The sequence below is a fragment of the Lissotriton vulgaris genome, chromosome 7, assembly GCF_964263255.1.
Source record: "Lissotriton vulgaris chromosome 7, aLisVul1.2, whole genome shotgun sequence".
NCBI lineage: Eukaryota > Metazoa > Chordata > Amphibia > Caudata > Salamandridae > Lissotriton > Lissotriton vulgaris.
Genome location: NC_141695.1, coordinates 1,135,021,311 through 1,135,048,549, shown reverse-complemented (window position 1 = coordinate 1,135,048,549; position 27,239 = coordinate 1,135,021,311). Strand labels below are relative to the sequence as shown.

The following is a 27,239-nucleotide window of genomic DNA, read 5'->3' as shown; positions in this document are numbered from 1 at the left end:
ATGCCAGACTACACATGTGTCCTCTCCAACAGTGCCTAGCAAGGCAGTGGAACCAGGCTCAAGGGCAATTACAGGACCTAGTGTTGGTGACCAGTCGGGCATACAACTCTCTGCATTGGTGGAATCCACAAAACCTTTGCAAAGGACGACTGTTCCAAGAGCCTGTCCCACAAATAGTGCTAACTGCGGACGCATCACTACTAGGATGGAAAGCCCATATCATACACCACACAGTACAGGGACTATGGACTGTACAACAAAAGAAGATGCACATCAACCTTCTGGAGCTGATGGCTGTCTTTCTAGCTCTAAAAGCATTCAAGACACACTTATGCAACAAAACCGTGTTGATCCGGACGGACAACATGATGGCTATGTATTACATTCAGAAACAGGGAGGAACGCACTCCCCACAGCTGTCGCACCTAGCTCAAGCAATGTGGAAGTGGGCTATTCAAAGAAACATATTTCTTATGGCAGAGCACCTCCCAGGCAAGGACAATCAAGTAGCCGGCCTGCTCAGCAGGCACAGTCAACAAATGCACAAATGGGAGATTCACCCCAAAGTGCTCCAGCCATTCTTCCGGAAGTGGGGACACCCGGAGATAGACCTGTTTGCCACAAGCGAAAACGCAAAATGCCAGTACTTTGCCGCCAGGTTCCCACATCCACAGTCACAAGGCAATGCGATATGGATGAACTGGTGAGGCAAATTTGCGTACTCTTTTTCCCCCAGCTCCATTAATACCGCTAGTGGCACGCAAACTACGACAGCAATCACTAACGCTAATACTAGTTGCTCTCACATGGGCGAGGCAACCATGGTGCACAACGTTCCTAGAACTGTCAGTGGTGCCTCATCAAAGACTGAGACTCACACCCAATCTACTAACTCAGAGCCATGGAGAAATCCAACATCCAGATCTGCAACAGCTGAACCTGGCGATCTGGCTCCTGAGATCCTAGAATTTGGATACCTGAACTTGTCTCCAGACTGTATGAACATTATCAAGGAAGCAAGAAAACCCACTACCAGGGCATGTTATGCAGCTAAGTGAAAACGTTTAGTCATTTACTGCAGAAACAATGATATAAACCCGCTGGATGCTTCTACTCAAAACCTCATCTGCTATCTATTGCACCTACAACGCTGCAATTTAGCCTATTCATCCATCAGGATACATTTAGCTGCGTTAGCAGCATATCTTCAAAGCAGGCAACACCTTTCACTTTTTAGGTTGCCAGCAATTAAAGCGTTTATGGAGGGACTCAAACGCGTAATTCCTCCAAGACACCCACCTTCACCAGTCTGAAATCTAAACATTGTTCTACCCAGACTTATGGGACCACCTTTTGAACCACTACACTCATGTGAAATACAATTTCTTACTTGGAAGGTGGCTTTCCTTATTGCCATTACTTTGCTTCGAAGAGTTGGTGAGCTTTAAGCCCTAACTATTCAAGAGCCATTCATCCAAATACATGCAAATAGAGTAGTTCTCAGAACAAACCCTAAATTCATGCCAAAGGTGGTATCCCATTTCTACATAAATCAAACCATCGAACTGCCAGTGTTCTTTCAAAATCCACAAACAGTAGCTGAAAGGGCCTTGCATACTCAAGATGTAAAAAGAGCTCTGCTATACTATATAGACAGAACTAAGGCATTTCGAAAGACAAAACAGTTGTTTGTTGCTTTCGCACTGCAACACAAAGGCAATCCTATTTCAAAATCAGGTATAGCCAGATGGACCATTAAATGCATCCAGATGTTATTTAAAAGCCAAACGCACCTTAACAGTTCCCCCTAGGGCGCATTCCACACGCAAGATAGGGGCATCCATGGCTTTCCTGGGAAATATTCCTTTACACGAAATTTGTAGAGCAGCCAAATGAACAACAACACATACATTTACAAAACACTATTGTGTAGATGTACATTCAAAACAGCAAGCTGCTGTAGGCTGCTGACATTCATATCGCCCACCCACCTCCCCGGTGCCTGTCGCAGCTGCACGTTCACTCTTTGCATGGACATCTCTTACTGTACTATACTCCATCTCTGCCACAATGGCAAACTATCTGAGGATCGAAATGATGCCCATGCGCACTGTAGTCCGAAGGAGCCACTTATCTCATGATACTTCGAACACTCTTCCAGGACAACAATGTGCAATCATCCGGACCCAACACTAGGCGGCGATCTATGCACAAATATGAATGTCAGCAGCCCTACATGCCAAGAACAGATGCATACTGGTAAGTAGCATATTCCTTCTCCAGTATTGGAATCTTTCATAGATTCACATGCACCCACCCTCTCCCCTGGATTTAGCACAAGAAGTGTGTTATATACACAAGTGCGCGAAAAATCTGAGGGGCAAAAGGTTCTCTCAGGAGTGTTCTAGAGGGTGAGGAGCTCTGATTGGTTCAGGGAAAAGTTTGGGCCTTTTTTACATAACAAAGGCTATGGGTTGCAAAAGGGAAATGGGCCTAGGCTTCTTTTCAGTTTGCTAAACTACTAAGCACTGCTTTTTTATATACCGGAGACTCCCGTCTCGACGATGGGGAATGATTCAGGCATGTGAATCTATGAAAGATTCCAATACTGGAGAACTAAAGTTACAGGTAAGTAACTTGTTTTCTTGTCAGTTCTCCGAATTGCAGTTTATTTATGGTATTGACAAAAGGAATTTCTTTAAGTATCTACAGATTCGGAGTTTCTTAGGAAAGAAAAAGGGCGGGCCCTGTGGCTTTGGAAAAAAACAAAATAATGGATGTTTTTGATTGGGGGGGTGGGTAGACTGCACAATATAAAGGTTCTATGCCTATCTGTCTGCGTTGAAAAATTATGATCTTGGAAAATATGGGAACAAGTGGACAGACAAACTTGGGATCGAGCGAGACTGTTTCCAAGATTCATTAGAATTAGTCCAGACTATTTTATGCTCTGCAGGGCTTCAAGCCCAGCAGTATAAAACCATCTACTCCTTGTATTACACACCTGCAAGGATAGCTCAACAGGGAGGGGCCAGATGTCCACGATGTGATAGCTGGGATGCTGAAAGAGTTCCCATTTTCGCATCCTGCCCTCAGCTACAGGCTTTGCGGAGCGCTATAGAATCCTTTCTTGATGGAACTCTAGGAATTGAGATTCTCCTACACCATCTATAATAATACTAGGGATAAATAGTGAATATAAGCAATGTCCATCACAATACTTTCTATTTATGGCCATGTCGGTTCTGCGTATTTTTATTGCATCGGCATGGTTGGATAAAGCACCACCAACCTTTCAACAATGGCTTGCTAGGTTGCTCTCCGCTTATAATCTTGAGAAAGGGATCTATGCAATGAAGGGCAAAAGGGGGAGAGCACTTGGAAAGCGTATATGGGAACCCATTTATAGCTGAAAGGAGAAGCAGTAATGATTAATATTTGTTTTTCTTCTCAAAAATTGGGGAATTATCGCATTTCTGTATGATCAATATGGATCCAAACTGTATAGGCGGAATTTTTTTTTTTTTTTTGTTATAATTTCTGTGTTTTTCTCCTGTTATCGTGTATATATCTCAGATGGTTTTTGTACATTTATGTTGTTGTGCTTGAAAAGATAAAAGTTTAATAAAAATAATTTTTAAAAAACTAACCATAAAGCAGAGTTAAAATTCCTTTTGTGGAAGGTGGCTCTTCTTCTGGCGCTAACATCTGCAAGAAGGGTTAGCGAATTGCAGATACTCACTATCCAGGAGCCTTTTCTTCAGTTCAAAAATGACAGTTGTACTTCGTACTAACCCCAAATTCATCTCTAAGATGCCTTCGGACTTTCACCTGAATGAACCTCTGGTCCTTAAGTCTTTTTTCCCTCAGCCTACAACTCCGGCTGAGAGATTGCTTCATTCGCTAGACATTCAGCATTCTAATCTCCAAAGAACTAAACACTTTAGAAAGTCCCCTCAGCTCTCTGTGGCTTATAGTAATTCTTAAGGGTTTTCCTCTATCTAAACAAGGCATTGCACATTGGATTTCCAGCTCTATCCAGTACAGTCATCAATTGGCTGGGAAATCCCTCCAGGGACAGGTCTGGGCTCACTCCACAAGGGCAATCTCTCCCTCTACGGCCCTCTTTGTTGGGGTACCTATCCTAGACATCTACAGAGCTGCTACCTGGAATAGTATCCATACTTTTACCAGACATTACTGCTTGGATTCTTCGACACACAGTGATACTGCAGTGGGCCAAGCAGTCCTGAGGAACTTGTTTCAATACCGGTGAGCTGTCCGTCTCATCCCTCCTTCCTTTTCTTTCCTAAATCCTCGCACTTTCTTTGATGTATTTTTTCTGGCTATACTGTCTTTATATAAGCTTTGCGCATTCTGTGGATGCCTATTGCTTTGCTGCTAATTCTTTGAAATTACTGTAGGATTACACTTAAGCTTAAATGCTTGTCTTGATACTTCACAGAGTCTAAATTGAGGAAACAATGTCATTTTTTCTAGTTCTTTCTGTGCTTATGTTCTATTGTTAAACAAGATCAGGACAAGATATTTCCTCATAACTGCTGGCTACTCTGATTCCAGCATGTGACTCTAGGAAAGTTCCAATACTGGAGTAAGAAAATAAGTTACTTACCTGTAACTTTAGTTCTCCAGCATTGGAAGCTTTCAAAGATTCACATGCGACCCACCCTCCTCCCCTGGGAAAGCTCAACTTTTTTGTTGTAACTTTTATGGTTATCCTATGGCACTACTGCTACGAAAATTTGAACGTCTGCGGTTCTCTCAGGAGGGTTTTAGAGGGTGAGACTGATCTGATTGGTTGTGTGTTTTATTTGGTCTCTTTTACAAAAAGAGGTGGATATGTTACAAAACTGAAATGGGCCTAGGCCTCGTTTCTAGTTTGTAATTGCTTTGCATTGCTATTTTGATGTACCGGAGACTCCTATCTCGATGACTGGTAATGATTCAAGCATGTGAATCTATCAAAGCTTCCAATACTGGAGAACTAAAGTTACAGGTAAGTAGCTTATTTTCTTAAGTTGCATAAAAACACTAAATCCAAGCCCGGCTCCCCAACATCCTGCCACTCACACACACACAGTTTGGACTCGCACGACGTCCCGGGTACAGTCCTGCTGTGGAGCTACACCAGGGAGAGGACTCCTGCAGGGCTTCAGCTTGACTTCCTTCCTCTGGTCAGCCACAGCAGATGAATTACATCAGCTGAAACAGACCGCAGTCAAAATCTTCAGTACCCTGCAGAGTCCTGCCGTAGTAATGATGAGAATGATGACCCTCCCCTCTCCAAATACTCCTTGACATTGAATGACCCCCCCCCCCCCCCCCCCCCCCCCTCAAACCAAGCTATGGCTACTGAAGACTCCGCCCCTTTCGGCATGATGATCTAATGGCGATGGGAAGTCTTGGACCCCAACTTACCAATGCAAGAAGTTAAAAACCATAGTCTTAACGCAGTTCCATAACCCTGCAGCTACTACATTAGAATCCCTATTCCCTTTCAATGAGGTAGTTAGGGACAAACTGGCAGGCACCTGGGCGAAACCAGGATCTTGTCCCCAGTAAATAGGTAGGTAGATAGACCATATCAGCTTGCTCCTGGGTACCCTGACTTTCTATTACAGCACCCCACCCTGGAAAGCTTGGTAGTACAAGCATCCTCCAGTCTCCTAAACCCGAATTCCTCCTCCACCACTCTATCACAGGAAATCCAAATGAATGGAATCCTTCACAAAAAAGTTTATTTCCAGTGGCAGGTATTTTTTTGCAGTCCCTTGCTTCTGGGAAGGTATGCACATATGTTAGGGGACAAGGTGGTAGACATCTTGCCAGATGTCCAAGAAAAAATAAGACTAACCCTGTAATCTCTTATCTTAGACAAGCAGGATGTAGCAAAGTATACAATCCGTTCAGGTATGGACACTACCGACTGCCTGGGTAGGGCAGTCTGGACCAGTGTGGTACTTGGGTGGCACAGATAGATTTTCGCCAATGTGTTTTTTTATCTGACTTGCAGCAATGCCTCAATGACATGCCCTCTGACCTGACTTAAAATGTTTTGAAGCCAAGGCTGATTCGGCATGGCCACCGCTCTCTTTGGTCCTCGCTCAGTCTTCTCGGCAGTTTCCCCAGCAGCAGCACCCCGTTAAAGGCTTTGGTAGGGTAGGGTAGGGTATTTCAGCAGAGGCAGTACCAATACATACCTCAACAGCATCAGACCACTCAGTCACTTTGATGGCGAGGCCCGGGAGAAGGCTGACATCACCCAGGCCCTCATGGGCAACACACTCCCCAACTCCCACTGGTGCACCCACTGCAAAACCACTTTAAATTGTCCTTGGTGGTTCATGATCGCCCTGTAGGTCGAGTCACCTTTCACCTTCTTGGATGGCATAGTATCCCTTCAGATTAATAGGTGCTCCAGATTTTCGAATGCTTATGCTCCCTGCCCTTCCTATCCAAACCCCTCCCATCCTGGACATGCAACCCATTCTGCAACAACTCTCAGGGGCCTACTGGCCCCCCTGATTGGAAATGTTAATTCTCTGTTGACCAAGAAAGCAATAGAGAGGGTTCTGGTGATCAGGACTGGTTGCTACTCCTGTTATTTTCAGGTGCTGAAAAAGTATAGAGTCTTTTCCTGCACCCCCACCCACGACATTCATCCTCTGAACTTCTTCCCCTGGAAGGATAAGTTCAAGGCACTCACTGTGGTCGAAGCTTATCTGCCCTGGACACTGGATAATAGCACTGGACTTGCAGGACGCATACTTTTACATCTGTCGGCATGTGTTTCCTGCTATTCCTGTAGGCCATGAGTAATGTCAGTTCTCGGTGATTCCATTTGGACTTACCAGCACACCTCAGGTGTTCACAAAAAATTTGCTTTGGTGGCTGATTGATTGCGATTGGACCAGCGACAGACCCTTCTCGCTACACAGCCAGAGCTTATGGCCTTGACAGATGCATTGTTGCTGGGTTGGGAACGTCACCTGGGAGAGGTGAAGATCAGAGGACACTAGTTTCTGGCAGATGCTTCCCTCCACATCAGTTTGTTGGAGGTGCGGGCGATTCGCTTAGCACTGAGCTGTGTTCCGTTCAAACATAAAGGGGGAGTGGGTACAGATTCTCACAGACAACGCAACTGCCATGTAGTATTGCAACAAACCAGGGGGGTTCCTTGCCAGGAGGCCTTGCATCTCTCGAAGTGGCTTAATGCTCAAGGCTTCTTCCCGACTGCCCAGCACCAGGCAGGATCTTTAAACACCAGGGCAGACAAACTCAGACTGTTGCCTAGCAGATCACGAATGGCAATTGCACTCAAAGGTGACACAGGGCATCTTCCAGTGATTGGGGTATCCCTGTTCACCTTTTAAGAGCGAAATAATGTCCCAATCTCAGTTTATTCAACTCCTGAGTTTAGCTCCAGCCCACAATAATGTCCAGAGCCAATTTCTTGGACCAGCCACTTCCTTAAGCTTTGTGCCATTTCAGATTCCTCACCTTTTGAATATCCCAGGCACCAGACTGGATCCAAAGATATTTTTTTTTTTGCAATTCCCTTGCATGCTGGTAAGTGGCTTTTTGGTTGCGTTCAAAGACATAGAGTTTGGTCTCATGGACTCGGATGATCTTTGGGGGTTATCCGGGTTCACTTGACACGCAACTTAGACTCATGGGAGGAACACAGTCAGCGAAGATATACTTGGTGTGGGTCCCTCAACGATATCTTCTTATGGCTGTCTTGCAGGGTTTAAAGTCTAAGGTTTTATTCAGAGACCTGTCCTTGTACACAGTAAAAAAAAATGTTGACAAAGTAAGTTATGTCAAAGGACAGGAAAAACAAGGGAGCAAGCTCCGGATCCATGTCAGAATGTGCGTTAAAAAAGGAACTGATGCCCGCGCGTAGGGGTGGTGGCTGTGTGTCTCTGGGTGGAATGGAGTAGACCTGGAGCTGCAGGACGGCATCTATATGAATTGCTGAGAAAATCTCCAGGTCCATTGTGGCATATGGTGATATTCGCAAAGTGAGGCATCTGTGGCTAGGTATAGTATCAACCTTCAAGGGCATTTTTAAGGGTATGTAACTTGTTTGTCTTCACTCCATCCCCAGTTGTATATTACCTCTGGGTGGATCATCCCCATACAAAAAGTGTGGATCTCTAAAGACACATGGTATGCCTCTCCATCTTGTAAGCCGGCTTGTCCGGATGTTCAAATACCCTCCCATTAATTAACTGAGCAGGTGGATAATGTATGCACATTAGGGAGGGCAATCCTGCCATTATATATGGACCTTTGTAGAGTAACTAGTGCTATTCTTTGTACGCTCCTTCACACAATAAAACCTGGTCATGTCATCCAGTTTGTTGAAGAAGTCCTCCTTTAAGTTGAATGGCATGTTTTGCGAGTGCAGTCATTCTAAAAAGATCACATCAACCCAACATGGGCAGCGGGTGGAAACTTTGTTGAGAAATATTAAACCCTGCTTTCCGTAGCAGCTTCTCATTGTAAAACGCGTTGGCTGGTTCACAAGTATATTCCCAGATATTTAAAGCGTTTGTGCTCCACCTGCAAGGACATGGGAAGTCTCCCCATCTGGTTGCATCCTCCCAAAGGGACTAGCAGGAACTTTTCCTAGTTTATCCCTAGGATGCAGTATTGTTGTTTTTGTTAAATATGAATTTCAATCTGATGAAGGACTCACTAACTAAGGCTTTATACATCAAATTATCATCCGCGTAAATCAGAATTTGTTCCTCCCAGTTGAATGTCCACCACAACACTTTATTTGAGCATCATTGTGAATTATTACTGCTCCTGGCTCAACAGCCATCGCAAATGGCATCAGTAACTGGGTGCATCTCTGTTATGTGTTGCTTTATATGTTAAAGGGCCTGGAATTCTTGCCATTGACTCATAATTGCCACTCGCTTGATGAATAGCAGCCAGATCCAAAATAGAAATCAAAGACCATTTTGCTCAATATACAATATAAAAATCAGCGTACTGCCAAATCAAAGGGTTGTTTATTGTTCAGACATCAGGGTGATTGGTTCGGTGACCTTGGTCACTAAGGCTAGATTTCTCTAATAGTTTGAATTGATAGAGCTGTGTGGCAGGAAACCAGATTACTCTGGGCGGATCAAATCTGGGATCACTGTTTTCAGTCACTTGGCTAGGATTTTTGCCAAAAAGTTTATTTCACTGTTATTTGGGGACATCAACCATTACGAGCCAGAACACTCCCTTGCTTCCCTTCCTGGGAACTTTATACAGTAGTCGCAGCTCTCATAAAGGAACCTTTAATTATTGGTATCCTAACATGTTAGAATATTATCAACATATTCTACAATGGTAGAGTTATCTTTTTGCTAGTTTTTTGTGGCGATCAATGAGACAGTCCGTTCGAGCCTGGGGTCTTTCAGGGTTGAAATTGAAGAATAGAGTTTGCTGTGTCCTTTACTGGGAGCAGCTCTTCTAATTCCAGACTCTGCACTGGAGCCAAATTGAGATATAGGCAGTCATGGACAAATGGATGTAGCTCAGAGTCCCTACATCCTGCCTTAGTTGTATTTGTTCTTTAGGAGGTGAGGTGATCTGCAAATGCCTCCCCGGTGGCCATTTCACCCTCTACGCTTAACCCTTCATTTATGCATTGCAGAAGTCTATTTCCCTTATCTCATCTAACTAACCAGAATTGTAAATTCGCAGCTTTTTCACTTGTCTCATAAAGTCTTTTCTTTTGGCATAGGCAACAGTTTTGTGCCTCAGCCATTAATTATTATAATTCCTCTCTTTTGTCCTGTAGTTCCCTTGTTCTTCTGATGTCTGACTGACTCTGGTGTTCCCTTGTAAGGTCAAGTACGCTCTACACTGAATCCCAGCTCCACAGAGCGAGGCTTCGAATGCAGAGACTGCTTTGGAGCAGCTTCAGCATTGAAAGCCTCGCTCTGTGGAGCGGGTGCCTGGATTGGCCTAACGTTGCCCTCCCTTTCCCGGTCCAGGAGCAACCTCCACCCAATTAAAAGAATTTTATAACGCCATGTGCGCCATATTTGGGAAGCTTGATCCTGCCTGCTGGGCTTGCACCAGGTGCTCAGAAGAACCTCTGTCAAGGCCTCGTTGAAAGGCAGCAAGGGCTCAGAGGAGGAGACACTAGGCTGCAGGACCTCTGTTAAGACGTGCTCCGATACCTTAGGGTCGAGTTTGCGCTTTTTAAGCTAAAAAGAAAACCAGTGAAATTCACTGTGTGGTTAACTCTAGTAACTATAACTCCTGCCCAAAGTAACTATAACTCGTGCCCACGCCATGCACTTCTAATGACCTCCATTATTACATCATCCATAACGTTCTATGACATCAGTGATAACATCGCTGCAACATCTGAAATCTCATAGTTGCTGAAAAGACTGTGCATGGCGGAGCGCAAGTTACTAGAGAGAACTAAAACTGGTGAATTTTGTTTTTTTTCCCTTTTTTGGTTTAAATAGTTACATTGGGATTGAATTTTCGCTATATCTATAACGTCACATTAACCTTTGTTTTTTTTTCAGTAAAAAAAAATATTTATATATAATCGTGACCAAGGTCTGTCAGACCAAAACGCGTAGATCTGTGGCCTTTCACCCTGAGCAAATAAAGAAAAAGAAAATAAATATTGCAAAAGCCTTATGAACTGTGACCAGTTTTTTTCTTCCCTTTGGGAAGGATTTGTTGGCAAATATTAAGTGGTTGGGCACCATTGCAGAGCGCCAACCAACCAACCAACCAACGGGGCCAGGAAATGGAGAAATATATATATATATATATTCACTGAAAAAACCATAGGTTTTAGGCCTTATATAGTTAGGAATTACCATTTACAAAAACCTTGAAAATTCACTGAAAAAACCATAGGTTTCAGGCCCTATATAGTTAGGAATTAACATATAAAAGAAACACTGAAATTGCTCCTATATAGTAAGTTGAACTAACTATATATTTCGCGCATTCGCAATCCACTGCTGATGTCACATATCACATCATTCATGACATGGTCAGTGACATCACTGATGACATCTCAAATGACATCACTGATGACATCTAATTTGACATCAATGATCACACCACTGATGATATACTTCATGTGATAATACAATGCTCCTCCTTACACTCTAATATAACCTCTGTTACACCTAGTGTTAAATACAGAGTATCCTTTTTGAAACCATTGACACACGAATACCAGTTACTACATACGCACTCACTGATTCCTACGTCTACACACACATTCACTCATTCAGCCATACAATCACTCGTACATACAGTCACTCATTATTACAACACTATCATATGCACTCATACACCTATGCAGACACTCACACACTGCCACTCATCCATGGAGTTACTCACACACCTAGTCAGTCCTGTAAAGAATCAATCACACTTTGATTTCTTCATCTATACAGTTAAACACAGAACAGCTTACATTTTCACAGATATACTAACACATACTTACTCACTTATACAATCAAATCCTTCATCCATACTCTTATACATCCACTCATTCTTCAATATGTAAAACATATTTAAACTTTACAAAAACACACAGACACTGGATGATGTCATCAGTGATGTCATTTGAGATGTCATCAGTGACGTCACTGACCATGTCATGAATGATGTGATATGTGACATCATCAGCAGTGGATTGCGAATGCGCGAAATATATAGTTAGTTCAACTAACTATATAGGAGCAATTTCAGTGGGTTTTTTATATGTTAATTCCTAACTATATAGGGCCTGAAACCTATGTTTTTTTCAGTGAATTTTCAAGGTTTTTTAAATGCTAATTCTTAACTATATAAGGCCTAAAACCTATGGTTTTTTCAGTGAATTTCAATGTTTTTTTATATGTTAATTCCTAACTATATAAGGCCTAAAACCTATGGTTTTTTCAGTGAATTTCAAAGGTTTCTTAAATGCCAATTCCTACCTGAATAAGGCCTGAAACCTATGGTTTTTTCAGTGAATTTGCAAGGTTTTGAAAATGCAAATTCTATTAGCGGATAACGTTTAAATATGTTAATATCCTTGTGGGACCACCTGAGCAGCCCTAGGATCCGATTTTTGGACCGGAGCAAGATGCTCTCTGATTGGGCCGTATTTCTTGCCTTCTGCCCCCCTGAATGTGCCGTATTTCTTGGCTTCTGCCCCCCTGATTATGCCGTATTTCCTGCCTCATGCACCCTGATTGTGCCATATTTCTTGCCTTCTGCGCCCTAATTGTGCTGTATTTTTTGCCTTCTGCTCCCTGATTGTGCCGTATTTGTTGCCTTCTGCCCACTAATTGTGCCGTTTTTTCTTGCCTTCTGTCCCCTGATTGTGCCGTTTTTTGTGCCCCTGCCCCCCTGATTGTATTATCTTAGCCAGTGTTGGTTCGCTGCTGGTATTGCCTTTGTCCGTGTTTTTTTTTTTGCTGCCGTTATTGTCTTTGCCTTTTTTTTTCTTCTGCCGTTATTGTCTTTGCCAGTGTTTGTTTGCTGCCGTTATTGTCTTTGCCAGTGCTTGTTCTCTGCTGGTATTAGCTGTGGGAGCTGTGTGGGCTGTGAGAGCTGTTTGGGCTGTGAGAGCTGTGTGGGCTATGAGAGCTGTTTGGGCTGTGAGAGTGTGGGCTGTGAAGGCTGTGAGAGCTGTGTGGGCTGTGTGGGCTGTGAGAGCTGTGTGAGCTGTGTGAGCTGTGAGAGCTGTGAGGGCTGTGTGGGCTGTGTGGGCTGTGTGGGCTGTGTGGGCTGTGTGGGCTGTGTGGGCTGTGTGGGCTGTGAGGGCTGTGAGGGCTGTGAGGGCTGTGTGGGCTGTGAGCTCTGCTTCTTTTGTGCCTCGGTCTACCTAGGCGGGCTGTGAGAGCTGTGTGGGCTGTGAGAGCTGTGTGGGCTGTGAGCTCTGCTTCTTTTGTGCCTCGGTCTCCCTAGGCGGGCTGTGAGAGCTGTGTGGGCTGTGAGAGCTGTGTGGGCTGTGAGAGCTGTGTGGGCTGTGAGAGCTGTGTGGGCTGTGTGGGCTGTGAGAGCTGTGTGAGCTGTGAGAGCTGTGTGGGCTGTGAGAGCTGTGTGGGCTGTGAGAGCTGTGTGGGCTGTGAGAGCTGTGTGGGCTGTGAGAGCTGTGTGGGCTGTGAGAGCTGTGTGGGCTGTGAGAGCTGTGTGGGCTGTGAGAGCTGTGTGGGCTGTGAGAGCTGTGTGGGCTTTGAGAGCTGTGTGGGCTGTGAGAGCTGTGTGGGCTGTGTGGGCTGTGAGAGCTGTGTGGGCTGTGAGAGCTGTGTGGGCTGTGAGAGCTGTGTGGGCTGTGAGAGCTGTGTGGGCTGTGAGAGCTGTGTGGGCTGTGAGAGCTGTGTGGGCTGTGAGGTCTCTGTGGGCTGTGAGGTCTCTGTGGGCTGTGAGGTCTCTGTGGGCTGTGAGGTCTCTGTGGGCTGTGAGGTCTCTGTGGGCTGTGAGGTCTCTGTGGGCTGTGAGGTCTCTGTGGGCTGTGAGGGCTGTGAGAGCTGTTTGGGCTGTGAGAGTGTGAGCCATGTGGGCTGTGAGAGCTGTGTGGGCTGTGAGAGTGTGAGCCATGTGGGCTGTGAGAGCTGTGTGGGCTGTGAGAACTGTATGTGCTGTGAGAACTGTATGTGCTGTGTTGGCTGTGTGGGCTGTGTGGGCTGTGTGGGCTGTGAGAGCTGTGTGGGCTGTGAGCTCTGCTTCTTTTGTGCCTCGGTCTACCTAGCACAAGATGGATGCCAACACTTCCTGGTTTGTAGTGTTGACAGCCAATGAGCATACAACTTTCTCTGGAAGGCATGCTGATTGGCTGCTACTGTCTATCAACACTCCAAAACAGAAACAGGTGGCAGCCATCTTGTGCCTCAGTAGACTAAGGCACAGGAAAGCAGGAAAACAAATGTGTAGAACTCAAAAAGGGGGCAGGGGAGAAGCACCCTGACCCTCTAGGCCTGTTAAGGGGGTCCCACAAGGACCCCCAAGGCCCCTAAAAATTATTTAATTTTTTTGAAAAATCGCGGGGTGCTCGCACGGTGCGCGCACTGTGCACGCTTATAGATATATAATTGATTTCAACTTGAATTTTCTCAGCAACTACTGGAGGGATTTACACCATTTAAGCAAAAGCGTGATCTGCGAATCAGACTCAACCATTTTGCCAAATTTCTTGTAATTCCGTTCAGCCATTTGGGCTGTAGCCGTGTCTAAAGGTCCTATGGAAAATTGCATGGGGAAAACACGTTTTGGGACCCCCCTTTTTTCTCGTCCCCCGCTTCACGAATCCCCCCAAAACTTTCAGGGAAGGAGCGGAGCGTAACGCGCCATCTTCTTTGAGAAATTCACATAGATTGATCAACCGGCGCCAAAGTTATTCCCAATAGAATGTTGCGGATTTCCTATGGAAACTAGGTCCTAACTATATATACCTACTGGCGACCGCCAGTAGGATATATATATATATATATATATATATATATATATATATATATATATATATATATATATATATATATATATATATATATATATATATATATATATATATATATATATATATATATATATATATATATATATATATATATATATACGAAAGTATGTCTGTTTGTCCTTTATGCATTCTTACACCATTCATCCGATCGTCATGAAACTTTTGGAAGTTGAGTACAGTCCCGCGAAGGTTTCTGGCAAAAAAAAAATAATAATTTGTTAAATATCGGCCCCCGGCCCCCCAGGGCCCTCATAATCTTTCCAATACTGAACGTTTACAGTTTACAGTGCGACTCGCTTTTGCAATGACCATCAACAAAGCACAAGGACAATCACTGCAAGTGTGTGGACTAGATTTGGAGAATCCGTGCTTCTCACATGGACAACTGTATGTGGCCAGCTCACGCGTCGGAAAACCTTCTGATTTACTCGTGTACGCACCAGATGGAAAAAAAAAATACCGTGTATCCACAAGCACTCGAATAAATAAACCGAATTAAAACAACACTTTAAAATGTTTTCCATATTAAAATGAATACGTTTCAACAAAAGACACAATGTAAATTGAATGTTATCATAACAAGTTTCCTTGAATTTCCTTTCTTCTGAGATCGCAGCGACGGGTAAGCTAGTATATATATATATATATATATATATATATATATATATATATATATATATATTACACACATTTGCAGGTTATAATTTGGTGAATTTGTAACTTTCGCCCCATCCATGCACTGCTTGTGACCTCACATATTTAATCACTCATGACATGTTAAATTGATCAAATCACTCATGACTTCTGAGATGAAATCCTCCATTATACTACTATTCACGTTACACCATAAGCGCTTACAGCATTTAAACAAATAAATTGATCAGTAAAAGGTCTTTACTCCTAGACAGCATAAAGTTGCTGTGTGTACTTGGGTGGACAGAATGGAAATAGAATAAACCCTGAAGTGAGGTGTGGTGATATATGTTGAAATTCATATGGTGCACAGCTTACAATCCAGTAATGTTTGGGATTCAAGTAGTACTCCATGTTAAACCAGGTAAAGGCTGAGCACACCTATTGTGGGTTGCAAAATTAAGCGGTTGTTTAAAGCCAAACCCTGTTGAAAAATGTGTGGGAAAACCCAAGCTTCAGTTAGCAATACATAATTCACCTGTGGATGTCTGAGCACATACCTAAGTTGAACAGTGGCTATAAAGTGCTACAGAAAATATCAATGCAAAGAGGACATTTATAAATTGTGGGTGTTTATTTCCGAAGCGTCACAGATGATTTTGATGCTTTGCTGATTGTTGTAGAATATTGGGGTGACCAACGTAGAGGTGGTTTACCTCGCAACATGGTTGTAAGTACAGGTGTAAGATTTATGGATGGCACTTTGTAGTTTGATAGAACACTACATACATTCTTGAGATTAACAGAGGGTTGTCCATAGGGCCTTATCTGTGGCTAATGCCACCTGCCAATCTCTTGACTCAAAATTGCACATCATGTCAAATCTTTAAGAGGGTGATCCATTGAGATGAACAGAGAACAACATATTTTTGGTGTTTGTGCAAGGTTTAAAAAGCGGGTAACCCCATGATAGTTGGTTAAGCAGGTGAATACCCGTGCATCAAATGTGGATTACTTGACATATATGTAATGTATTCAGCATTTGGTCAAACATTATGATCATTATCAGGTGATTGGTGATAGATAATTGACCACAGGTTTGCTTGTTGACTGACAGTCACATACCCCATAGGACCCTTTCACAATGACTGAATGGTGCCATCTATGATGTCATAAGTGATGTCATTTGAGATGTCGCCGGTGAATTGATATGCCAAGATTCTTGGAGATATCGCAATTTTTCATCTACAGTGGAGTGTCCTAGTACTCTCCTAAAACCATAGCCGTTGGCCCGCTCAGAATGATCTCAAGTAGTCTGAACTGCTTTTGGCTACTTTAATTGAGTGTGTTTGCATTCCTACCTAGAAAACTTAATTTAAGAATGTGTAATTCAAGGACAGCTTGAAATACTATAGTTTACTAAGTTGTTACTACTGTTACTTGTGTAACAAAAATCAATCTACTATACCCACAGTATGTTGTACTTTGAAGCATATGTTTATACTATGTGAAATATGTAGTGAAATCCTTTAAATATGTTTGATATGGTGTGTGCCACTGACTTGACATATAAATGATGCCTCCATGTCAAGAGCATCAAGCTATAGCAAATAATGATGGTAATTGTGTGATGCCAGCTGTTAAGATTTTTTTCGTACCTGGGGTTTCAGCACATTATTGATTTTCTTCAGGACTACTGGGTAAACCATTTATCTCTTAACACAAAATAAGACCTGTCCCAACAGTAGGAGATTGATTTAAAGTGGAAGAATTCCCCTGTGTTTAGTGTAGTTGCCGCTTATTCATTTTTGTGAAAGCTTTCATCTAGGAGGCATATTTTCCCATTTTCATTCAAGGGTTTCTAGTATAATTAATTTCATAAGGGACTTGGCAAATGGGTCTTGCATGGTACTGACGCCCATCGCATGATCTTTTGACGTCCTCTGCTAAATGTTCTTCAGCATTACAGTTCACAGGCTCTGTATTTTTGTTTTTAGCCAATGTTTGCCTCTGGTCACCTCCCTGTATCATTAATGGATTGAGGGCCACTAGGTAAAGGAAAGATCCCAGTTCGATAGGGTTGGGACTGTTGCATCTTGTGATGCACTAACAAGCGTGCTGCTGATCTTGCAAATATTTAGGGTTTCCCCAATTTAACAGATAACCTTCAAAATTTCAACAAAGTGCATCCATCTAGTTTTTATCTTTCTAGGAACTGTGTTGAACATATCACATTCCTCTAAGACAACAGACATAAAGCTCTTTTATCTTGAGAGCAATTTCTGCATATCTACTCTTTGGTACCGCAGAGAATACAATACAATAATCCCTCTAGGGGAGAGATGCTCACCCAGGCTTATCCCACTCCTAGTTAGGTTTACACACTTGTTCAGATAGTAGCACAGTTTCTGGCTATCCATGAAGCTGAACACTGATAACCAAGTTTTTGCCTAGTATGAAATAGTGATAACGTCTGAAGTGTTGAGAGACTGCAGATGAATACATGGGGTCACTGGAGAGGCAGCCTCAAAAGAACAAGAGAAATGTTGTAATACAGTTAATGAAGGTCAGAAATCAGTGGCTGCTCAATGGGGCATGAGCAAAAAAAAAAAGGCAATTTACTGGTGAGTGCAAGTTCATCAAATAGGGTGAGAAATCTACTGCCAGTTTGATAACCGGGCCAACAATAGAATCATGTTGGTAGCTCAGTGGTGCAACCTGTGGCTGTTCAGCTCTAGGAGCAAATCCGCCCTAGCTGGGTCTCTCCCCACTTTGTAAGTTACTACTTTCAGTGTTTTCGATCTCTACACAAATACTTTCTCTGGCTCATTAACAAATGTAGTCCTGATGATGTTCCCGTAATTTTAAATCTGATCAAAACATGGTTGATTTATCCTGAGACCGGCTCTCAATTTATGGTTTGTTGTGATGGGCTGCGTTCTTAATATTTTAATACACAATGACTCTTATCACATGTATACTATTTATAAGAGAGCACTTAGCAAGTTGTTTTGCACTGGCACTCATTAAGGCATTTGTCTATTGTTCATGATTTGTTTAATCAAAAATTGTTATTTGGCTTTACAGAATTGCTAAATGTTTTGACTAGGGACCAGCGTCCACTGATCAGCTGTTATCTTCAGGTCCCTAGTGACTGCTATGTTTCCTTTGTGTCTTACAAAACATTCTGCCTTAAGACAATAGAAATGAAGAAAATGAATAACAATTTTACAGTTGCTTCAGAAAGTTATTAGGATGGTTATTTAAGTTGAGTTAGAGATGTTGGTTTGACAATTTTTAGGACACTAGTATACTGCATTCATATTCACATTAACCCAGCTTTGTGAATGAGCACCAACATTTTGACACAGCCTCAAGGATGTAAACTTCATTTTTTTTTTCTGGCAGGTTGAAGTCAAGCCATATGTCTTGGATGATCAGCTTTGCGATGAATGTCAAGGAGCCCGCTGTGGTGGAAAATTTGCTCCGTTCTTCTGTGCTAACGTTACCTGTCTGCAGTATTACTGTGAATATTGCTGGGCTGCTATCCATTCACGTGCTGGCCGGGAATTCCACAAGCCCCTGGTGAAGGAGGGAGGAGATCGCCCAAGACATATTTCATTTCGCTGGAACTGATGGATCGCTGCGGTGCTAGTTGTCGTATGCAGGCATCAAAATAAGTGCACTCTTCTGTTACCCTGAACTCCTAACACCCAGTACTCCCTCAAGCCCTCACCTATAAGATCGCATGTCCTTTTGTAGTAGTCTGTATTTTATCGATAGTATAATGAAAGAATGACCTATAATATAGGTATTTTGTAGATTTGTGTCATTTAAAACTGTATTGGAACTCCTTTTTCATATGGATATCCTGCTGTTGCATGCGAGATTCACTCTGTCTTCATTCAGACCAGGAGAGCAGAGGGACTTCGTGCAACATTTGTTTCTTAAGAGGAGAGTGAGAGAAGAAAAAAGTTTGAGTGAGAAAGAGAAATGAAACAGAGTATTTTTTTTTAATTAAATTATTGTTAATATAAAATAACATAAGAATACTTTTATTAAAATAACCATGCAACCACAATAACACTATCAGTCTGTTCTGACACAAATACTTTCAGAGGGAGCTTTATTTTTTCAACAGAAAAACACCTATTTTTTGTTTCGTTTGCTTGTTTTGTTACAGAAACGAAAGAAGTTAGCAGTTACCTATTAACAGGAAAGCGCATGTTAGAAACAACAAAAAATGCACGAGCAAGGTTGAAGCAGCATTGTAAATTATTTTCTATTATTTTTCAAGGATTTTGAGGCTGAAAATTATATGCATCCCTGTGCCTCCAATTTATAGCCGTCATATTATAAACAGATAAAAATGCCGTTTATTTAGTTAGACATATTGTAATCTAAGCAACAACACTTAACATTTTAAAGAATGTAACCGTTTGATAAAATTACTACTGAGAGGAGTGCACTTTTCCATTTTATTTTTTAAATAAAAAATACAAATATCTGGCAGTGACCCCTCAAAACCTACCAAAGCTAAATTAACAAGATGAGTATCAAACACAATGAGTATCAAACATGTAATTTCCTCTCCTGAAGAACAAATCTATAGATTTTATTTTTGATGATTAATATATATATCTCTATATCTTAATTTACTAACCATCAGGTGTCAGCTTTTGCGCTCCATTTTGACATAAAACCTAAAGATACCTCAAGGATGTCATCTTGATTTTATATCTTATCAGTTACTACTACTGTAACTGTACTAAGAAAAGAAATTGGCTGCTAATTGAATAAGGTCATTTTTGATATCTGTAATGTCAAGTAGAGAATGCAAAATGTACAAAGAAAAGGCTACCTTATCTCAAGGCATAATATGCAGTCCATCTGTGCAAAAGTGCATCTGTGTTTAAAGATCTTCAACAGGGATAAAGTAACCATAGTGTATTTTCAAAACTTAAGCAAGAGACAATAAGTAACAAGTGCCCAATGTACCAACATTTATAAAGTGGTGCATGTGCTAATTATTAATACAATTAGGGTGTACAAGGTGTTATCATAATCCTTGTTCAACAGCAGAACATGCTGCAGGAGCTCATAAACCATCATCTTCCTTAGCTAGACCAAGAACTCCCTTAATGTCCTGTTAGAAAAAGAAAATATAAAATTGGAAGGTATCAGTGCTTAATAAAACAATGAAATATAAGGGCCGTCTTTTGAACCATACTTACAAAGTACATTAGGCTCTAGACAACCAAAGACCTGCCTTGGCACTTCTGCTAAAAACAAAATCTGTTTGCCCAGACTGATTTTTTGTCTTGGAATTGACAACCCCTTTTTTTTTAATGATCTTTTCATTGAGTTCAGGCTTAAATTAACTATACCAGATTTGTTAAAAAAAAGGTCAAAATGGAGACATTTGCTGTCAAATGAGCGTGTATAAAGGGAGCTGCTCTTTATTAAATCCTTGAAAACAATGATTGTCCTGCAAATAGAGAATACTTTTGGGTAGCTATATTCTTTCTGAAGTTCATCACATTTGGAATATTCATTTAATGTGTTTAAAATACCAGTAGCCCATGTCAGATCAATGTTGTAACACTGTTGATTGAGAGGAGACTATTGTTTATGAAAGGCAAAGTCATGGTGTTTGAAAGGTATAGTTTTGAACGAGTAATGAAGCACTCTCCTATCTTACACTATGATAGTACAAAGTCTACTGGTACATATTGCCAACGCCAGTTTTTTTGTTGAAAAGACATCAAACGTTTTCCAAATAGCATAATTTATTGATGTTGATTTATTCTCACCAGCGTGGCATATGTTTTGACACACACACAGATATATATTGCTTTTAGGAGGCTTGGGGTGCACTTTTGTGCCATTCCTACCCAGTAAACAGGTGTGGTGAGTTGACTTTAGAAGAATAACACTGTTGAGACCTAGCTTTGAAGAATAATTTTCCCTTTGTACATGACCTGCTGAATTTCGGTACAGTGTTTTTTGTAGCTAACTTATTTTGTCATGCACATAATGTATACTTGTTATGCACTACTTTTGTATATCTTGTTTTTCCAACAGTGAGCATTTTTAGGCACACTTATCACTGACTGGATATCTCTTTATGCAATACCTCAATTTTTCATATTGCAAAGAGTAGCTTTTTGTACTTTTATTACTGAGAGATCTTCATATACTTCATTTTTTAATATAAATAATTTTAATAAATTTTATTTTCTTATATTCTGCTTTTTATACATTTCAGTGCTCTGCATACATGTTTAATTATGGATGTTGTGCACTGGCAATGCTATTTTAGAATCTGCAGAGAAAAGACGCATGTTGCTGAAACATCATAGGCCCTGCACCATGTATTTTGGTGTGTATTTATTTTAAGAAGTCGCTAATGTCAAGGTTCAGAGGAAAATAAAAAAGCATGAACTTGGCAAATGATCCCATTTGTCAATAATCCCTCACAACTACATTGAAGTATATAATTGTAGCATAGAAATTTAAAAGCAAAACATTGTCAATGAAGTGTCAACAGCTTCTTGTTACATTTTTGGTTATAAACTATACACAGTTGAAGGTTTTGGTGAATGTTTAGCCATTTTCATAGCAAATAAATTGATGTTAGATGTTTGATGCAGAAATGTATCTGCTCTTATAAAATCAAAAAAAATATGAGACTGCCAGGTGGCAGATGTGTAAAGTTAGTATGCATGACTCATAAGAAATTGTTACTCTCCTAATATACACTTGTGATTGTGTGACAGGGTGTTTACAGATTGCTTGGTAACACTTTAATTTACAGGGCTTAAACAGCCATTTATGAGCCACTCTGCACTTAGTAATTACAGGCCTGTGAGATATTGTGCGGTTGGTATTAGATATTGAACTTAATGTACAAGTATGATTGTCATCCGTGATCCAACTGTGTGACAGCTGTTGTTGTGGCTTGTACCATTAACATCAAGTGCAAATTCTTGAAAGACAGTCTAAATACTGCTAGATGTCCGTGAAATCGCAAGGCTTATCAAGCCCCATGTTTCTTATGTTGTTGTCTTTAAACAAGACTTGTGGGAATCCTGTTCAGAATTAAGAATGACAAACCAGGAGGATGCTCTTAACACAAGAAATCTCTAAGTTGGCCATAGGCCGGATGGGATTGGAATATCCATGTGTAAATCTTTGAACACCACAAATTGTAATATGTTTAGAACACATGTAATGTGCTTCAAGACATATATCTAATTGTATGTTCCCCACACTTCAAGTGCCACCATCACAGATGTATTGTCTAACTCACAGAACCACAAGTTAGCTAAGGTACCTGCTGTCCCAAAAGTGAATTCTGTGTCCTCTTAGTGAGTTTTTAGCTTGACCTGTATTATTCTGCAACTATTGGGTGACAAACGCTAATTCTTGACATGCCAATGGTAGACTGCATAGTAGCACATCAGTTTACAAGGTGGGAATATGCATATAATTATAGCATCCTCGCATGGCAGTGGTTGTGTCTTTACCATGTAGTACCAGGGTGATTACGTGGTGATCTTTTGCACTGTAGAAATGGCGTTAATGATTTATTTTCATATGTTAAGAACCCCAACTGCCCTCCGGCTTTATTATAGTATATACTTCTCCATACACAGACCTCTGCAGAATGCAAATATAAAACTTGCAATGAATGAAATTTCTCATTTTATAAGGATGCTGTTGGAAAGACTTGATAATTCACCATTTTTATTGTTTTAAAGAGTTAAACCTTCTGTTAAAAGGTGATTTAAAACTTGAATGTGATAAATTGTGGCAAGGTTAACTTCAAGTTATGTGCAATACTTATTTCAGACTTTTGGAAGATCTTTGCAGTGTAATTCTTTGTTTTTAATTGCAGACATTTAAAAATGTCATTTTCTACCGTTCTAGTAATCCTCTTTCTTGCTGGTATTTCTAAAGAAAAGAATCAGAAATCAAACTTTCTACTAATGTAAAACTGAGATTATTTTTAAAAAAACAGAATAAAAAGAGGTTTTGGTCATTTGCTTTATTTTATGACCTTATTTTAAAGCTACTGTGATTGATAGCATTGTAAGAATTGGGACAATATTGTATTCAGCTGTTTTATTTTTTATATTTTAAAATTTTAAAGTATAATTAGTTTTTATAATTTTCATCAGATTTTTGTTATATTTTTTGGAAGTGAAACTTTTAACAAGTGGGTGTCTAGTTTTTACTAATCCCTGCTGTTTTTATTTTAATGTATTGCTCATATTATTGGAAGGAAAAGTTATTTAAGTATGTCAGTTATTAATTGTACTACTTGGCTGAATTTCCATATAGTTTTTACTGTGTATGGGGAGGTTGTAGTATTTATTATAGCATTTTAAATAAAAGGTAATTCATTTTTTTATTAAAGTCATTTTCACATTTTAAGTTCCTATTTTTGTATGTTCTACTCTAATTAAGTTATATAACACAAGTTCCTTTTTTAAGAGTTCATTTGTTGAAGTGCTAGTGAAAAAATAATATTAAATAGTTTGCAAATGACTATTTATACAAGTATGCATATAATTTTTAAATATTTGTAATGTGAGATGTTGAATGAATAAAACTTTTAACTCTTAAGCTTCTTACACTGTGTGTTTTTGTACATTACACAAGTATTTTGGTGCATTTAATTGCTTTTTTGTTTCCCATTTTAAGTGGCATCAAACACTTGGACATTGCAATGCATTTTTAGGGCAAATAATGGGGCCACGTCATCTGATGCTCTACTAAGCTGAGGTCCTGGAATGGTTGTGATGTGGGAGGAATTAATACTTAGCAAGGATCTGCTCCTTGGTCACTATGCCTACCGACAAAGCTTCTTATCTGAGTATATTTTGGTTTAGGCAGTAAGCAGAATTGTTAGGTTGATGTTCCTACTTCATGGATCTGAATTCAAGTCGTTACCATAGTATTAGTCCAAAGAGGTTGAAGACTCTTTCAGCTATGGAAATAAAGATAGGCAAAACTAGACTTCTCTGATAAATCACTGTCTTACTCAATATATAAGTATATCATGCTAATCCAAATGAAATATACCTTTTTTTCTAAAGTAGGCCCCTAAATAAATAAATAGAACATATATGGTGCTTTGTACATCAACTGTTTCCAGTTGCTAGACAGCTGTCTGTACATGCTTGATTATCGTATGAGGAGGTATGTTCTAGATTTATGGCTTTAAACCCTATTAAATTATTTGAAACGTCCAGATGTAGTACCACTAAAAGCCAATCTCCACCCTTCTAAGACAGAGCATTGACAATGGACAGGAAATGAAAAACCTGCACTAGATGACCAGATTACAATCCTATGTTGAAAATATGTGAACGTATTTTAGATAAGTAGAAGCATGTTCACAGACACACTTCTGAATCAAAGACACATTTTTTTAATGAAGTCCTGTTCTTAACACACAAACAATGTACGTTGTGGTTAGTTCTGAGATACAATCTCAGTTTTTAGGAACAAAATAACCACATTCTGGGGTTCTGAACAATCTTAAGTTAAGATAAAGGTTTCTACGAGATTCAAAAATAAATGTAGCTAGAATAATATGTTGTGGACTTAACTTCTGTTGTATAGATGGTGGAATCCAAAGACCGGTACCATTCAATAGTAAAAATTACTATTTTGTTTCTCAACTGGAGTATTTCAATTAACATCTAAAATTGGCCCATACATTATTCCTACATAGGCTAAAGTGAAATTTTGTTTAAAAAAAATAAAAATGAACAATTTAATTGCATTTCATGTAGCTAAGTTTTGCTCCTAAAATTCAATTCAGTTATGAGTCCTTTATTTTGATGACAACTCTTATTCAGCATGCATATCATTTTGTCAACCTTTATGCGTTTTGTTAGTGTTAAAAAAAAAAAAAATGTTTCTGATGCCCAACATATAGGTTTGATATTCCTGTTAGAGACTTTTCTGTAAAAGAAGACTAATATGGATTCTTTCAGTTTCCAAAATGCTAGCTTGGTGTCAAAACTTAATTTCCTTGACAAGGATGCTGTATGTTGGTGAAATATGATAGGAACAAGGAGTATCCCAACTGGTATTATTCATAGGCAATTAGTACGGATATGCATACACTATTATCCAGAAGGAAACGTTGGTGAAAATCAGAGGAATTAGAGACCCTCACAAAATCCACTGCAGGTCACTGACGTCGACGACTTTTAGCTCTTGTGGCCATTACTGTAAGAATTAAACGTGCACTCGTAGTACTCCTGTAAGTCTAAGTCTATATGGAAACATTAAAAAAAAAGCAGGAATCGGCACATCCCACCACTCCATATCCAATGATAGGGTGCGAAGGTGTCACAATGTCAGTCAGTCTCCTTCGGCTTCCATGATCGTGGAATAGATTTCCCAACTCATCCAAGTGCACCAGAGATTCCCAAGCGATCAGCGATGCCAAAGCAGAGCAAGTTCTTCAAAGAGGCCATGCTGGAGATTTTTGCGACACTGCATACTACTTGTGGCAATCGTTCGTGCCCCAAACAACCACAGAGTGCCCCCATCGGGCTTGTGCTAGTGTGTGCATCCACAGCACAGTCTGACCCCCAAGATCCTTCTGGGTCTAATACTGACTCCGGTATATAAGTCTACTTCTTCTCCAGGACCTTCGCTGGATCGTTCCACATCAACACTGGTACAAATGCCACCAGTGCCGGTCAAGGATACTGTGCTGATTCCAATATCTGAACCCAAACCAACTTCAGCCTAATCTAGTCGGTGTCGCACTACAAAATTACTGAATCGGAACCGGTTGTCATACAATCTAACTCTCTACCAATGCCTCTGCCAGGGCGGATGCACCCTCACAGAAGCATCAAGACAGACGGGGTCCATTATATTTTTGGCTCAACGCAGAATAAGGTACACCACAAAAAAGGAGATAACAATGACCATTTTCACATGGCCTTACAAGAGGCTAGTGGTCTTGATACCTCCCGATACAGGTTGGACTCGCCATTTGGACCACCAATGGAAGATAGCGCATCATTTGCAGTACTGGTCTGATGTGCAGCGGAGGTTTTGAAATTGCAGCTGCCTTCAGTGGAGACCAAGACTACTGTTCTAATGAATATTTTGCAGCCTGGTCCAGCCATGTCTGAACCGTTGCTTCCTTTCAACAATGCCCTCACTGATACCCTGGTGGGCATTTGGGCAAATCCCTGTTCTTGCCAGTTAATTGGCAGGTGGCCAAGCAGCACAGATAGGCACCTGGCAATCCTGATTTTCTCACTATACACCAGAGAGCCCGGCGGTTCAGGCTTCAACCTCCAAGAAACGCAACTTTATTGGCCAAGACTCCTCGTGATATGGAGTCAAAAAGGACAGTTGGGAAAAATCTTCTTCTCTGCTATCCTTGCATTGAGATTGATCTGTGTAGTCTGTTTGTTGGGTCTCTACACTCATGCCCTCTGGAACAAGGCCAGCAAAATCTTTCTGGCAGTCCTGGAAGGTCCAAGGGCCTCTCTGGCTCAAACTATTAAGGATGGTTAGGACATGGTCAAGTATGTGACTCATGCTGGCCTATATACTGGTTACTGGAAAGGGTGGTTGGCAAAAGCATTCTACTCCACCGCTGCACGTGAATGTGTCTCTTAACTCTGAAGGCTATCTTCCTCTTTGAGATTACTTTTTGCATGACTAAGCTTCAGGCACGTTGGTGCAACTGCCCTACACCACCTTTTTTCCAAAACAATTATGTTCATAACACTGGCTACCTTCCTGCATGAACTTAAATACTTTATCTGTTGGCCAATATTTCACCCTGCTTGCATTCTTTGCCCAACCCTACCCCTCCAAAGAAACTCCTTTGGTTAGACCCCAAAAGGGCTTTGAGCTTTTGAAAATATTCCAAGGAACACGGAGTTGACCACCAGCTGCTCATAGGGTTCTCCAAAGCAAAGAAAGAAAAGGCTGTGAAGTGGAGAGCCCTGTTGAGGTGGATTGTCCTCTGAATTAAGATCTGCTATGCTCTAACCATCAAGCTGGCTCCAAAACATCTGAGAGCACATTCTTC

General features: G+C 40.9%; 1 protein-coding gene across 2 annotated transcripts in view; it reads left to right on the top strand.

The window, feature by feature from the left end:
* CPEB4 (cytoplasmic polyadenylation element binding protein 4) overlaps window positions 1-23,785 on the top strand; it is a 388,153-nt gene extending 364,368 nt beyond the window's left edge. For both annotated transcript variants that reach the window (XM_086931574.1, XM_086931573.1), the window contains one exon: window positions 18,563-23,785. In XM_086931574.1, the coding sequence (XP_086787700.1) occupies window positions 18,563-18,790 (228 nt within the window). In that variant the 3' untranslated portion in view covers window positions 18,791-23,785. The remainder of the gene's footprint in view (window positions 1-18,562) is intronic.
* The last annotated feature ends 3,454 nt before the right edge of the window (window positions 23,786-27,239 follow it).